The sequence below is a fragment of the Mirounga angustirostris genome, unplaced genomic scaffold, assembly GCF_029215605.1.
Source record: "Mirounga angustirostris isolate CCGP_5_RB_7025 unplaced genomic scaffold, mMirAng1.0.hap1 SCAF_5, whole genome shotgun sequence".
NCBI classification, from domain to species: Eukaryota; Metazoa; Chordata; class Mammalia; order Carnivora; family Phocidae; genus Mirounga; species Mirounga angustirostris.
This window is the reverse complement of record NW_026991713.1, coordinates 21,407,733-21,423,998: the sequence shown is the minus strand read 5'-3', so window position 1 is coordinate 21,423,998 and position 16,266 is coordinate 21,407,733. Positions and strand designations below refer to the sequence as shown.

The following is a 16,266-nucleotide window of genomic DNA, read 5'->3' as shown; positions in this document are numbered from 1 at the left end:
AGGTGGGTGGGGGGATGGGGTAATTGGGTGATGGGCTTTAAGGAGGGTACATGATGTGATGAGCAATGGGTATTATACGCAACTGATGAATTATTGAACACTACATCTGAAACTAATGATGTGCTATATGTTAGCTAAATGAATTTACAATAATAAATAAATAAATAGTACAGGTCTTTCACCGCCTTGGTTAATTTATTCTTATTATTTTTTAGTGCAATTGTAAATGGGATTGTTTTCTTTTTTGTTTTGTTTTGGTTTTTTTTTTAATGGGATTGTTTTCTTAATTTCTCTTTCTGCTATTTCATTATTAGTGTATAGAAATGCAATCGATTTCTGTATATTGATTTTGTATGGTGTGACCTTACCAAATTCATTTATCAGTTCTACTAGGTTCTTGAAGTCTTTACGGTTTTCTACATAGTGTGTCATCTCAAAATAGTGAAAGTTTTACTTCTTCCTTACCAATTTGCATACTATTTATTCCATTTTTTTGTCTGATTGCTATGGCTAGGACTTCCAGTACTATATTGAATAAACATTGTGAGAGTGGACATACTAGTCTTGTTCCTGAACTTAGCGGATAAGCTCTCAGTTTTTCCCCCATCGAGTATGCTGTTAGCTGTGGGTTTTTCATATATGGCCTTTATATGTTGAGGTATGTTCCCTCTAAACCTACTTTGTTGAGGGTTTTTATCATGAATGGATGCTGTAGTTTGTCAGATGTTTTTTATGCATCTGTTGAAATAATCATAGGGTTTTTATCCTTTCTCTTATTGATGTGATCATGTTGATTGATTTGCAAGTACTGGACCACCCTTGTATCCTGGGAATAAATCCGGGAATAGCTAATCGTTGTGAATAATGTTTTTACTGTGTTACTGAATTCACTTTGCTAATATTTTGTTGAGCACTGTTGCATCGATGTTCATCAGAGATATTGGCATATAATCCTCTTTTATTGTAATGTCTTTATCTGGTTTTGGTATCAGGGTAATGCTGGCCTCATAGAATTAATTTGGAAGCTTTCCTTCCTCCTATTTTTTGGGATAGTTTGAGAAGAACAGGTATTAATTCTCCCTTAAGTGGTTGGTAGACTCTTATACTGTTGATGGGAATGCAAACTGGTGCAGCCAATCCGGAAAACAGTATGGAGGTTCCTCAACAAGTTAAAAACAGAACTACCCTACGACCCAGCAATTGTACTACTAGGTATTTATCCAAAGGATACAAACATCGTGATTCAAAGGGGCACAAGCACCCTAAAGTTTATAGCAGCACTATTAACAATAGCCAAAGTCTGGAAAGAGCCCAAATGCCCATCATATACTCTCTGAGGTATATATACACATGTATATACATATATATACACATATACATACAATGGAATATTACTCAGCCATCAAAAATAATGAAATCTTGCCATTTGCAGTATGTGGATGGAACTAGAGTGTATTGCGCTAAGTGAAATAAGTCAGAGAAAGACAAATACCATGTGATTTCACTCATGTGGAATTTAAGAAACAAAACAGATGAACATAGGGGAAGAAAGGAAAAATAAAGTAAGATAAAGACAGAGAGGGAGGCAAACCATAAGAGACTCCTAACAATAGAGAACAAACAGGGTTGCTGGAGGGGAGGTGAGTGGGGGGATGGGCTAAATGGGTGATGGGCATTAAAGAGGCCATTTGTTGTGATGAGCACTGGGTGTTACATGTAAGTGATGAATCACTAGATTCTACTTTGAAATTAATACTCTACTATATGTTAACTAACTTGAATTTAAATAAAGTCTTGAAGAAAAGAAATAAAAATAAAAAACAAAAAAATAAATGTTTGGTAGAATTCACCTATGAAGCCAACCACCTGGCCCTGGACTTTGTTTGCTGGGTTTTTTGGTTTTTTGTTTTTGTTTTTTAAGATTTTATTTATTTGAAAGAGAGAAAGAGGGAGAGAGAGAGGGCATGCGAGCACAAGTCGGGGGAGGGGCAAAGAAAGAGGGAGAGGCAGGCTCCCACAGAGTAGGGAGTCCAACATGGGGTTTGATCCCAGAACCCTGGGATCATGACCTGAGCTGAAGGGAGGTGCTTAACCCACTGAGCCACCCAGGTGTCCCTATTTGCTGGGAATTTTTAAATCACTGGTCCAATTTCATTGCTGATAATCAGTAATCAATCTTTTCAAATTTTCCATTTCTTCCTGCTTCAGTTTTGGTAGGTTATGTAATTCTAGGACTTAATCCATTTTTTTCTAGTTTGTCCAATTTGTTGGCATATAATTTTTCACAATATTCTCCTATAATCCTCTGTATTTTTGCAGTGTCAGTTGTTATTTTTCCTCTTTCATTTGTGATTTTGTTTGAGTCCTTTTTTTTTTTTTTATGAGTCTCATTAAACGTTTATCAGTTTTGTTGTTCTTTTCAAAGAACCAGCTCCTACTTTCATAGATCTGTTCTTTTGGGGTTTTTAATAGTCTATTTCATTAATTTCTGCTCTAATCTTTATTATTTCCTTCCTTCTACTGGTTTGGGGATTTGTTTGTTCTTCTTTTTGTAGCTCCTTTAGGTATAAGATTAGGTTGTTCATTCAAGATTTTTCTTGCTTCTTGAGGTAAGTCTGTATTGCCCTAAAATTCCCTCTGGGAACTGCATTTGCTGCATCCCAAACATTTGGACCATTGTGTTTTCATTTTCATTTGTCTCCACATATTTTTTTTATTTCCTCTTTGATTTCTTGGTCAACCCATTCATTGTTAAGTAGCATGTTATTCAAGCTCCAGGTATCTGTGTTCTTTCCAGACTTTTTCTTGTGGTTCATTTCTAGTTTCATAGCATTTTGGTCAGAAAAGATAACATGGTATGACTTTGATCTTTTTGAATTTGTTGAGGCTTGTTTTGTAGCCTAACATGTGATCTATTCTGGAGAATATTCATGTGCACTTGAAAAGAATGTATATTCTTCTGTTTTAGAATAGAATGTTCTAAATATATTTGTTAGATCCATCTCGTCCAATGTCATTTAAAGCCACTGTTTCCTTGTGATATTATTTGGATGATATATCCATTGATTTAAGTGGAGAGTTAAAAGTCCTTACAGTTATTGTATTACTATCAATTAAGATACTAAGAACTTGAGGAATTTTGTCTTACATATCCACCTTGATACTACAAAAAAATAGCTACACATGTATAAACTAAATACATATAATAAAGGCAAAATTTTTTTTTACCTTGATACTCTGCATACACTGCTCCACTATCTTCTAGCATCCACTGTTACACTCAGGAAAACCAAGGTCAATTTGATTCTCTCTCCTTTTTAAATAGTACCTGCTTGGGGCACCTGGGTGGCTCAGTCGTTAAGCATCTGCCTTCGGCTCAGGTCATGATCTCGGGGTCCTGGGATCAAGCCCCGCATCGGGCTCCCTGCTCCGTGGGGAAGTCGGCTTTTCCCTCTCCCACTCCCCCTGCTTGTGTTCCCTCTCTCACTGTGTCTCTCTCTGTCAAATAAATAAAATCTTTAAAAAAAAAAATAAATAAACAGTACCTGCTTTTTCAGTCTTGATTCTTGTAATATGATTTTTGTCCCTAGGATTCAGAAATTCTGCCAGGATATATCTAAGTGCAGGTCTTTTTCCTCCAATAGTTTTGGTTACCACTTTCTCTGCACTTTCAGTTGAAAGATTCAAATTTGTCTTCATCTTGGGGAAATGTTATTTTGCTTTTATTACTGTTTCCTCTATCTACTTATTCTCCCTTTCTAGAACATCTATGACTAGAATGTTAGATCCCTTGGATGTACCATACACACCTTTTTTCCTCTAATTTCTCTCTGTGTTTTTTTCGTGCCTTCTGAAACACGATTTTAATCATATTTTTAATCACTGGTTTATTTTTCAAAAACGTCCACTCGTTGGAGCTAGTGCACACACTGCATCAGAACAAGCCCAGCTGATCAGGATGTCACAGACATGCGGCTCGCCATCTTCAACCAGCTGGGCATGTCACTCTTCCTGCTTGTCATTCTCTATCACTACATGGCTGTCAACAATCCCAAGAAGCAGGAATGAAAGCAGCACTTTCTCTGCCCCAGGGTTCAAGGACGTAGTCTGAGGCAAGATGGAGGGTGTGAGGGGCCTTCACATTTCCCTTCATCACTCTACTCATCACAACATACAAAGCAACTATACCTGGGTTTTTCCAAACAACTTTTATTTACTCAAAGTCTTCCTTAAATGGAACAAGAAGCTGTCACTGAATAGGGCCCAGTATTGGGGCTTTCTTTTCTACTCCCTCGCCCAAGTATAAAAATATAGATTAAAAAAAAAGAGTCCATTTGTTGTCTGAGTTATTATTTTTATGAACTCTTTCTTTTCTCTAATATTTAAGTCCCTAGTAACGTGAAAGTCCCATCTTCTTGCTGTAGCCTTTATTTTAAATGTGTAACTTCAAAGTAAACCAAATTCTCTATCATCTAACTCAAATTTTCAATACACAAAACACATCAATAATGCTAGGTTTTTATAAATATAAAATAGCTATTTTTTACTTCCTTTTTAATCCCTACAAAATAGTTGAAGGCATTTTACAAGCCCAAGCAGAAATACCACAATTACATTAAGCGACTCAAGGGACAGTTAATTTTGTATAAATAGATTAAATTTGCTTGATTGCTCTTTTTCAGTGAAGATTCTGTTAATGTCAAGTTCAAAACTGACGGCTTTATTTGCTTTTGGCAAATACATATGGGGGAAATTCTTCTTAGCTAGATCAATATACTCTAAATCAGCCACAAACCCTAGTCCAAGTTCCCCACAACTAATGATCATAAGACAAAAAAAAGAGCTTTTTAAAAAAAATAAATAAAGAGGTTACAAGGAAGTAAATAATAGGAACAATGACAATACTAATAATGCACTATCTCTCAGAATGAAAGATGTTACTAAAACAGGGTAAAAGGTATAGTTAGGGTAATAACATTTCACTGCCAGTCCTAAATACAGAAAATCTTCTGCAAGACTATGCAACATAATTATGCAGCCTGTGTCAAGGAATATAGTAGTGGTTTTCAAATTATGTTCTTCAGAACCTCTCAGGGATCTCACGTAAAACAAGTTCACATTCTGGGACTATTCTGCTTCATTCAGATTGCTATTCCTTCATTCACTTATGCATAAAATAAATACTTAATAAACTGCTTATTCCATGCATGTACTGTGGTTAACTAGCACCTTCTAGGATTACACCTGTGAATATAAGGGAAATAATCTCCACCCTCAGGAAGCCTAGTCAAGAATACAAATATCAATCAAATAATCAGACAAGTAATTAATTAATGGCATAGACAGAAACACTATAAAAGATAGGCATAGAGTGCTACAAATGCATTTAATAACAGGGAGTTTTTGGTGAGTTCTATCCATCTTACGAGTTTTCTCATAGATTTTAGCTAAATAAAGAACACCTGCTCCCAAGCCACCAAAATAATGTAAGCTAACCTGGCACGTCTGGTGGCAATACCAAATCTAAACTCTGATGCCCTACTTTATCATGACACTGACTCAAAAAAACCCACAGATTCAATCATTAAAGTATTTTAAGTATCTCTAAGTACCAGACACTATCTTAGATGCTTTAGGACTACAAAGGAACATTCACTTAAGAAATATCTGAAAACATTTTACTGAATGTCTGATATGCTAAGCATTGGAGACTGTTTCCATATAAGAATTAGTTTCCAGCATTTCTCAGAAAATCTATAATTTTTTGAATTCCAAATCCCCCCTAAAAAAAAATCAGTCCAGAAATAAGGAAAATCAGAACTAAAATAAGTATTATAATTCTGCCGTGAGAATTAAAGCTTAACAGCAAGGAGACATTACTGGTTAAAAGAACATATAGATGTCAAGCTGGCAATAAGAGCAGTAAGTGCTGACACAACACAAGGAGTAGAAGGTTAAGGTCAACATTTCTAGGAACCATGGCAGGCAAACATAGAAGAGGGTCATAATTTAATTGGTCAATCTTGTTTGTAGCTGTTGTCAGGTTATGTGTGTGTTCATGGCCCTATTTGCTGCTAAGAGTGAATCACTCTTGAAAATAAATATTAACATATTTATATAAGATAATTTATATAAATCCTATGAGTAGTATTTCAAGAAATAACAAGTTTTAGGAGCAAAGTCCCTACACTAGCAATTTGCCATGTGATTCTGTGTAGCCTATTAAGCTTTACTAGAAGTCTGAATGTTACATAATTTGAAAAACCCACTAACTGTTCACTGGTGTTTTCTAGTGTTTGAATATTCACTGGAGGCTGCACTTCTTTATATATACTACTAAACTTAGTATTTCTCATATAGTATATGAAATTTTAGATATTGATAATAATGAATATAGCCTATACAGACTGCTTTAAGTATTTTAAGAACAACTTATGCTTTCAGGAATTCCCAAGAATTTCTAAGAATTATGACTTCTTATTCCTGAAACCCAAAGATTAATATTTATTGGGAATTTGAAAACACTACTTGGACTTCCTTCCTCGTTAGAGTTCTGAATTTAGAAGAGGAACACAAACATGGACATCAAAAAAAAAAAAAAGTGTTACAGGTGTTATGATAAAATTCTACAATGAAGACACAAAGGCAAAAAACACAGCACAAATCAGCCTGTAAAAGTCTGGAGAAGGCTTCATAAAAAAAGGAGATCAGTGCTTGAGTTGTGTCCTAAAGTCAAAAAAAAAAAAAAAAAACATCAAAACCTATTTTCCAGGTAGAGTAGAGGGAAGTATAAGGTTGCTGACAGTAATACATACATAGGGAAGACTTTGTGCAAAGGCTGGGGTCATCAAAGTCTCTCAAGAATCTTAAGTAGTCTACTGATATGATCAAATATATGTTAGAAAGAGCTCTTTGGAGGACACATGGAGAATGGCTTCAAAAGTGTGTGTGACGGGATTAGTAGAGCAATCAGACTACCACAGTCATTAGGCACATTCCATAAACAATACAACTCTACGTATTGTCAAAGACCCATTCATATCTGACCAGTGTAGAGAGAAATTTGTAAGAGAAAGTGGAAATAGATGTATTAAGTTATAAATTGTAAAATAACAATATTTTTAGAGAGAGAATGATGATATTGATCTCTTCATATTTTCACATAATCACTTAAAATAAAGGAAGAAAAATCAATATTTAAAAAAATCCTTAGTATAGTAAATCAAATCGTTAAGAAGAGCAATTCCTTTAAAAAGAGGTATCCAGTTACTGTCACTGACCCTCCTAAAGAATTTAAGGACACCTTGTTTTCTAAGTCTTGTTACCCTCCTGATTCAGATTAACCTATAATTAAAAATACAGAATCAACAGAATTATTTTTAGTTGTCTATAAGTACCTAATTGTTTTCATTGCTATTTTTCTTTCAGATTATATTTAGGAAAAGCAATTTATTAGATGAACATCTATGAATCATAATCAGGCTAAAAGCTCTTATGTCTCCCTCCCCATCATCTCATTCTGTTGACAGTGTTATGCAGATTTTGTAAACAATTAAATCTGTTCACATGCAAACAATTTTGGTTTAATCATGAACAATAAAGGAGCTCACACACTTCTTTTATATTCTTCATGCTCTACCCATGATCCTTTTAAAAGCATACTAATATATCCTATTATGTATTCCAAAGCTGTTATACATAAGTGAATGTTCTTTTTCAAAATTCTTTTGACATGTCACTGGAACAGCTCCAGAAAAAAAAAAATTAACACTTTTGGGGAATTTAACTGAATCCTTTTTAGTAGCCAAGTAAGAAGATGGTGGAGGAGGGAAGCCAAAGATTAAAATAAATGCATTATTCATTTTTAACATAGGTTTTCTCTTATTCTTCATTGTAATAGCTCTAGAAGTAATTTTACTGTTAACACTGAATTTTTGGAGTGGTGTTGTATAAATCATTTTTCCAAAGAAAGAAGCTAAAAAGATTTTCTGCTCACCATCAGTGCACAAAATTGAACAAGCAACAATCTTCACACACAATATGCTTCCAATGAGCATGCTCTTACGCATCAAAAAAGGAAACAAAGCATTTCAGGATTGTATTTGTAAAAGGATATTAAAAAAAAAAAAAGCACAGAGTAAGTTTCAGAGTGGAAAAACATGAAAGGCTCTCCATAGTCAAATCAGCACTAGACTGTTTTTCTAAGGTATATTTAAAGCAGAACGTCTGTGTTATTTATATAATATCGACTAAGAAAAAGCACAAAGGTAGACTTAAGACAGCTAAAGAACCCAGTTTATATGCTATAAAATATTTTTATTTTTATCTAAGTCGCCTGAACAAGGGTGCTATTATTCTGCCATGGCAAATATGTCCTAAAAATTGTCTCATATTTTCTATAATGCTAAGTAGTGTAGCTTGTTCATATGTCTTGTTTAACGCAGCTAAATACTATGAATGCTATTCAGTTATCAAAGATATAAAGTTTAGGGATATTCAAGCTTAGGGATATGCTAGGATCTTTAATACAGAATAACAAATTAATCTCATGCACTGCTTTCACCTTCCCACTCAACATCCAAGTGTTACAGTCCATTCTATTTTTCTCTTATACCATGCCACCAAACATTTTTATTGCAGCAGTGTGGAGAAATATAATCCCGTAGGGGAGAAAGGGAGTGAAAAAGAGAAAATGTAAAGGTGGAGAAGATGACATGAGAAAGAAATACTGGATTTATCTCCCTTAGCAGATGTCTCCAGAGAGTTCACCCAGTATTCCTAGACCAGATGGAAAGAACAGTATGGTACAGAATTCTCTATCCCTACACGCAGATGTCACAAGGAATGGAGAGGTAAACCTTGTTAGGAACTAACACTTTCATGTGGGCTGTGCCATTCGTTTACTCATTCATATACAGACTAACCTCTAAATAGTGATTTTTTTTTTCTTTTTGCTGCTTTTCTATGTGGGTGCCTCTCAAATTTCTTTTTTTTTTTTAAGATTTTATTTATTTATTTGACAGAGACACAGCAAGAGAGAGAACACAAGCAGGGGGAGTGGGAGAGGGAGAAGCAGGCTTCCCTTGGAGCAGGAAGCCCAACACAGGGCTCGATCCCAGGACCCTGAGATCATGACCTGAGCCAAAGGCAGACGCCTAACGACTGAGGCACCCAGGCGCCCCTCAAATTTATCAATCCTTGACCTCTCTCCAAAGCCCAATCATGTATTTACAGGCCCTGCCAAAGATCTCCTTAGAACCTCTATCTCAACATCCCCAAAACCCGAACTCATTTTTCCTGATGCTGGAGAAAAAAAAGTTATATCCCTTAATTTTTTCTATTTGGAAAAAAATCTCCAGGGGTTTCCCAATGACTGTTGAAAATATTTACAATCCTTTGATCTAATAACCAAGGATTTCATGATCCCACCTCAATCTAACTTTCAAAATGACATCACACTCTCCTTCACATACTCCTTGTTCAAACCACTGGACTATATATTACTAAGTGGAATATACCTGAGCATTCGTATCTTGTGCCTTTGTTCACATTCACTAATCTTCCCTCCTCGCTTACTCTGTGATAGATACTAAGTTAGACAGCAGCATACAAAATGAATAACAGATCTTAACAGATCTGAGTAACAGAACAGATTCTAAAATTCTTAAAGAAAGAAGGAGCATGGGCTTTGGAGCTGGATAGGACTGGGGTATGAATTTCAATTTTGCAATTACTGGCCGTGTGACTTTGGGCAAGTTCTTAAGCCATGAACAGCTTCCTGACCTGTGAAATGAGAATAACATCATCTACCTTGGAGAGCTGCCAGGTGATTTAGATGACATCTTTTAAAAGCCCGAGACAGTGTCTTGCATATAGCAAAGTCTCCATCCTTAGATATCATCATTATTTCCGAAAGCAGAATGCACTCAAGACACTAATGAGTTAGCTCTAACCTGCCTAGATCCTGAACTACTACAGAGAGCTATAGCTTTCCTCTTCTCTTCTAAATTTGGAATTTGTAGAGATAACTAAGGCTGAACCCACAGTTTATGCCTCTTGACTCTTTGCCTAGTGATCTTTCCACTCTCCCACACCATCACACTGTATCCCCAGACAATTTCAGGCAAGCAACATCAGTGTTAATGAGCAGTTAGTGTAAGAAACTGGCTAACAGAACCATATAGTTATATGAGTGTCTTATACAGGCAAATAATTTGGTTTCCTTTTCAAACCTATATTCTTTAAATAAGATTCAAAGCTTACTTCATGGTGGAAGGGCACTGCCCAACTGTAATAATTTTCTACTCCAAGATACTGCCTACTTGAGTGGGAAAGGGGAAAATTTAGATTTTGTCACATTACATAAAACTGAGCTAACTAGTGCCCATGTTTCTATTCTACCCCAATGATATTTTAGCATCCTTTATAGATTGGCCTCCTGGACTCCTAACTGCCCTTTATTCAACTCTGTATATGGAAAATGACCTCAGGGGTAAAACTGGGTTATTTATACAGTGTTTGAAGAAGTCCGCCAGTCTTGGTCTTAGTTCCAGAAGCAGTCAGTGCCAAGACATCCTAGACAGTGTAGAAAAGAGTAGTTGGGGAATCCTGGCAGCTGTGAATGCTTAGCAGCCAAGTAAGAGCTGCAAGTCACAATTTTTGGAAATTTTTTACATGTAACTATACCTCTGAAGGAAAGTAGGAAGCAGAGGAAAAGGAGCTTGACATAAGGCAAATTTATGAAGTCATCTACTTAACAGAAGCTGGAAAAGTAGGCAGACAGAACCTAGCTTAGAAGCCATCCAAAAAAGAAGGTCTGGGGTTTTTGTGGAGTTTTTTGGACTTTATTCCAACCAAATTAGGAGTTCTTTTACTTAGACCTATGCCTCAACTTGGACTACACAGTAAATATTTGTGGGGAGCTGGTTGCCTGTAATTCATTTCTTCCTTCTTTTGGTAACAACACTCCATTCATTTCAGAGAACTCCCTCTTCTCTATTGTAGTCATTCTTGTTGGGACCATAAATCAATGTGCCCTGCCTCCCTCTTAAACAGAGATGACTAATAATCCAAGCTCTGCCAAGGAGATGGTCTCCAAAATTTAGATATAAAGTGGAGTGGCTTAAGGATGGAAAGATCATGTCGCAGAACTGGAGCTCTGACAGGACGAGAAAACCCTGTTTATTTTTTTTATTTAAATTCAATTAGCCAAGGTATAGTACATCATTAGTTTTTGATGTAATGTTCAGTGATTCATTAGTTGAGTATAACACCCCGTTCTCATCACATCACGTGCCCTCTTTAATGCCCATCACCCATTTACCCCATCCCCCCACCCACCTCCATTTTTGCAACCCTCGGTTTGTTTCCCAGAGTCAAGAGTCTCATATGGTTTGTCTCCCTCTCTGATTTCTTCCCATTCAGTTTTCCCTCCCTTCCCCTATTGTCCTCTGCACTACTCCTTATGTTCCACATATGAGTGAAACCATATTGTAATTGTGTTTCTCTGCTTGGCTTATTTCACTTAGCATAATACCCTCCAGTTCCATCCATGTGGATGTAAATGGTAGATATTCATCCCTTCTGATAGTTGAATATTCCATTGTATATATGAACCACATCTTCTTTATCCATTCATCCGTTGAAGGACATCTTGGCTCCTTTCACGGTTTGGCTAATTTGGACATTGCTACTACTTACCCCAAAGAAACATACCTGAGGAGGTATTTTTTAGATGAAATTAGCATTTAAATCAACAGACTCTGAGCAAAGCAGATTACCCTCCATAATGTGGTAGGGCCTCATCTAATCAGTTGAAGGCCTTAATAGAAAAAGACTAACCTCCCAGGAAGAAGAGACAATTCCGCCAGCAAACCAACTTTGGACAAATTACAACTCTTCCCTGAGTCTCCAGTATGCCAGTCTATCTTGCAGATTTTGGTCTTACCAAGCCCCCACAATCACTAATTCCTCAAAATAAATTTCTATACATATATATGCATTCTACTGGTTCTGTTGGTTTTGTTTCTCTGGAGAACTTTAGCTAATAAAGTTATTTTCCAGGAACATAAGGAGGACACACTACCCACCTTTGTGAATCTCCTAGTCTAAATTAATTTCACTATGTCTACATAACTCTTTAAAATCTGCCTCAACCACATCAACTATTTCAAATGCAGTCTAACCAGAATTCAGAATAAAATAAACTGAGATTTTTCACCTAACTAATTCTAGGTACTATTGTTTCTTTAAGGTAGCCAAAAAGCAGGCTACTCACATCACTACTTATATTGAGTTTACCATGATAAAATCCCATGAGTTTCCCATAAGAACTGTTGCCAAGCCATGTCTCATCAATTCTGTATGCGCAGTTGTTTTCTGAGGCATACACAAAATACCTAACACTTGCTCCTACTAAATTTATCCTTTGAAGTTTAGCTTTTCATTGAAGGATGTCAAAATCTTTTGGAATCCTTATTCTTTCATTCAATATACTTACATACACTCTCAGCTTCATATTAATGAAATAGTAATCTTTATCAAACTGAAAAAGACATAGCTGAGATCAAGAAAAATCTATGACATCATCAACCTTAAATAGAAACTTAACGCAAAGAGTACAGTACTGGCAAGAATATGCTGCTATTGATGTTCTCAGAGAGCATTTGATATGTAAGGAAGGGAGGATGCATGCTGCTTCAGGCAGATCTGGTTTCAAGTGCTGCCTCTAACCTTATGAGCTTTATAACTGGACAGATTGCTTATTCCTCAAAGAATGTCAATTTCCTTCTCAGTAAAATGGGAAAAGTAAAACATATCACAGTAGTAAAGCAACTGACACCATGCCTAGTACATACCAAGTACCTGACATGTGTCTATTTGAAGCACAGTAGGAGCTCAGAGTTAAGCTGTATCCCTGCTTCATATTCCCTTGGATCAGCCTATAACCCAAGTCACTCAGCCATTCCTGGCACTGAAAGAGGAAGACACAAGGAGGGAGGGAGAGAGGGAAGGAGCGGGTGTAGATAGACAAGTGACTTGAAGTTGTTGCACAGAGTTGGAATAATAACAATGAACACTTTTTAATTTGGACATACACCAAGGGGGATAAAAGACTACTATTAAAGGTTGCAGATTATTTAGAAGATATCTAATAGCTTAGAAAAACACTTTCATTTAGTTTCTTGGCAATCTGCAACTTATAGCCAGAAAGGAATAAATGCAGTCAGTCATGTTTGGGATTTGGTTTAACTTTTAAACTGCATTTCAAAATGTCAGATTTGGCAAAATCTAAAATAAACTTTGCCAAGTCCTTGACTTTTTTATTTGCATGTATTCAAGGGAAAGCCAGCTTGTAGATTTGAATCATTTAGATTTGACTCATTAAAATATAAGAGTGTTTTATCAAGCCACAAAAACTCTGCCCCAAATTATTTACAGTTTAACTCACACACACAAAAAAAGGCTTATATAAACCACAGCTCTCATACACTAAGTTGCTGAGACTTGGAAGAAGAGATTAACTCAGAAAGGACTCATGAAAGAAAGACATTTTGATGAAGTAATTAAAGGAGTGAAATAGCATTGAATACACAGGAAATGGAAAACCATTCCAAGTATGCAGACAGAAGTGATATTACATCAATGATAAGGACCATATGCAAATTTTGGTTATTGGATTTTGAATTAAAGATACTTTTCTAAAATGTGTGAAAGAACAACTGGATCTATGGAGCATCCATAAAATTTCCATCAAGATGTATTTATTCAGCAAAGGCTTACTGCATGTCTCCATGTGTAAGTCTAAGAAACACTAGCAAACAATGCTCAACAGGACAGCCATATCCTTGTCTTCTGAAAGCTTAGAGTCTTCGAGAATAGATTTAAATAAAAAACAAAACAGTGAAGACACAAACAATTACAAACTGCAGTAAGAGCTAGGAAATAAAATGTAGGAAATAGTTTTATTATATATGGATTTTAAATTGCAATGTTAGGGCTATGAATAAAAAGGAATCACAGATTTTCAAATTCTTAGAGACTCTGGAGTTCATTACTTCCAGTTTTTCCAAGAGGAACCTAAGGCAATAACTCAAGTGCTTTGATCAAGGTGAGGGGCAAAGGGAGAAACAAAGCTAGACCTCAACACAGGTTTCCTAATTCTATATCCTAGATCGATTATTTCATTCAACTTTTACTGAGTATCTACTATGATTAGGCGCTATGCTAAGTGCTGCAGGGGAGGCAAAAATTAAAAACACCCCTCCCTAACTCTGAAATAGATGAACTTCCTGAAAGGAAGATAAGCAGACAAGCAAATAATCACCAAAAGATAAATGATATAAAACAAGTTTGCACAAAATTCTGTAGCACCAAGAAGGAAACCCTAACTCTGCAAGATCATGGATAGCTTCACTTAAGCTAAATCATGTGAAATGAGTAGGATTTTTCCAGGAAGACAAAAGGCACAGCAGCATTTCAGAAAGGGTAAAGAAAATGCGCAAAGAAATGCCAGCGTGAAAGACCACTACATGTTCAGGAAATTTTAAGCATAAAAATATCAGGGACGCCTGGGTGGCTCAGTCAGTTAAGCATCTGCCTTCAGCTCAGGTCATGATCCTAGGGTCCTGGGATCGAGTCCCACGTCGGGCTCCCTACTCAGCGGGGAGCCTGCTTCTCCCTCTGCCTGCCGCTCCCCCTGCTTGTGCGCAAGTACTTCTCTCTCCCTCTCTGAAAAATAAAATCTTAAAAAAAAAACATAGCAGAGTTTCTCAACTTCTGAGCTTTCTTTTTCTTAATTACTTTTATCAAAGTAATACATGCACATAGTCAAACAATGCTGAAAGATTTAAAACACAACTGTCCCGTGGCAATCCCTCTCCTGGTCATCCAACCATCAAGGCTCTTCCATTCCCAGATGTTACATTACATTCATTCAATTGTTGTTTCTGGCATTTAACTCCATGGTTCTAAATCATGTGTATATTCTGAGGTATTGGTATCCAACATGATATGAGGACTTTCACTTTATCCCCCGAACCACAGACTCCCAATGTGGTTGAAACATAATTTGGGGCTATATCCACAATTGTTTTTTATAATGACTAAGTAAATATTGCTTACTGATTAAAACATTATACTATGATTATATTTCATTTCAGTAATATCTTTTCATTTTTCTAAAGTTGATTTGCATGGACTTTATTATTCTTTTTCAATCTCTGGGTAAGTCTTCTCCCACATTCCAATAGCTCTAAAGGCATTCTAAATATAATTTTTCTTAAAGTCAGATCTATCAGATAATGTTTTTTTCTGTGGTTAGGCCCCCTAGAAATCTTCTGCCCCTGTTGCAATCTGCACTGGCCATCTGGGCTACCCTTGGAATTCCTTTTGCCTCTCTTCTTTTAGAGCTCATGCTTCTAGATTGAACCCATACTTTCCTATTTCTTGGTTTATACCCTCACTTTGGTGGAGCCCACCTTCCACTAACTTCCTAAGAAAGAGTACACAGGAAGGAAATATTTTAAAATTCTGAATATCTCTGTCATTCACACCTAATATTTTGGTCAAATATAAAATTCAAGATTGAAAATTACTTTCCTTCTGAATTATTCAGTCATTATTTATTATCTTCCAGTTTTTAATGTTGCTTTTGAGAAATCTGATGCCATTCTTATTCCTGACCTTTATATGCGATTCTGGGGTGGGGGGGGAGATCCTCTGTAAGTATATGAGTTAGAATTATATTAGTTGCAGGTAAAAGAAAATCCAACATACGGTAGTTAGCCAAATAGGGAATCCACCCACCCCCCAACGTGACAAGAAATCCAGAGATGGGTAGTTGCTGATATCATTAAATCAGTAGTTTAAGCATATCAGCACTAAGACCTCTGTAATTCTTATGGTCAAAAAATGACTACTGTAGTTCCAGCTATCAAAAGAGGTAGAGCTCATATCAAAGAACAAGTTTTCACAGAAATCCTTCAGACTTCTCTTTATATTTTATAGGCTACCACTTTATCACATTTAGCCATAGCTATTTGGCATAGGCAAGTTTTGATCTTTCCAGCCTCTTAAATGAAGAAAAGCAAGGGTAAAAGGAGATTAAAATGGGTTGAGGGAGCCAAACCAGAGTACGAAAATTACATCACAATGTGTCTTGGTGTGGGCCTTTTTTTTTTTCTTTTTTTAAAAAGATTTTATTTATTTGAGAGACAGAGAGAAAGAGAGGGAGAGAAAAAGCATGAGCAGGGGGAGGGGCAGAGG

The 16,266-nt window shown here is 36.2% G+C and overlaps 2 protein-coding genes across 2 annotated transcripts in view; one reads left to right on the top strand and one right to left on the bottom strand.

Moving 5' to 3' along the window:
* The window catches only part of ANKS1B (ankyrin repeat and sterile alpha motif domain containing 1B), a 1,110,621-nt gene that overhangs the window by 1,003,409 nt on the left and 90,946 nt on the right, over nt 1-16,266 (bottom strand). The window lies entirely within an intron of this gene.
* On the top strand, nt 1,669-4,068 carry LOC123844952 (dolichyl-diphosphooligosaccharide--protein glycosyltransferase subunit 4-like). The gene is made up of 2 exons (XM_064593496.1): nt 1,669-1,716; nt 3,922-4,068. Exons 1-2 carry the CDS (start codon nt 1,669-1,671, stop codon nt 4,066-4,068), a joined length of 195 nt encoding a protein of 64 aa, XP_064449566.1.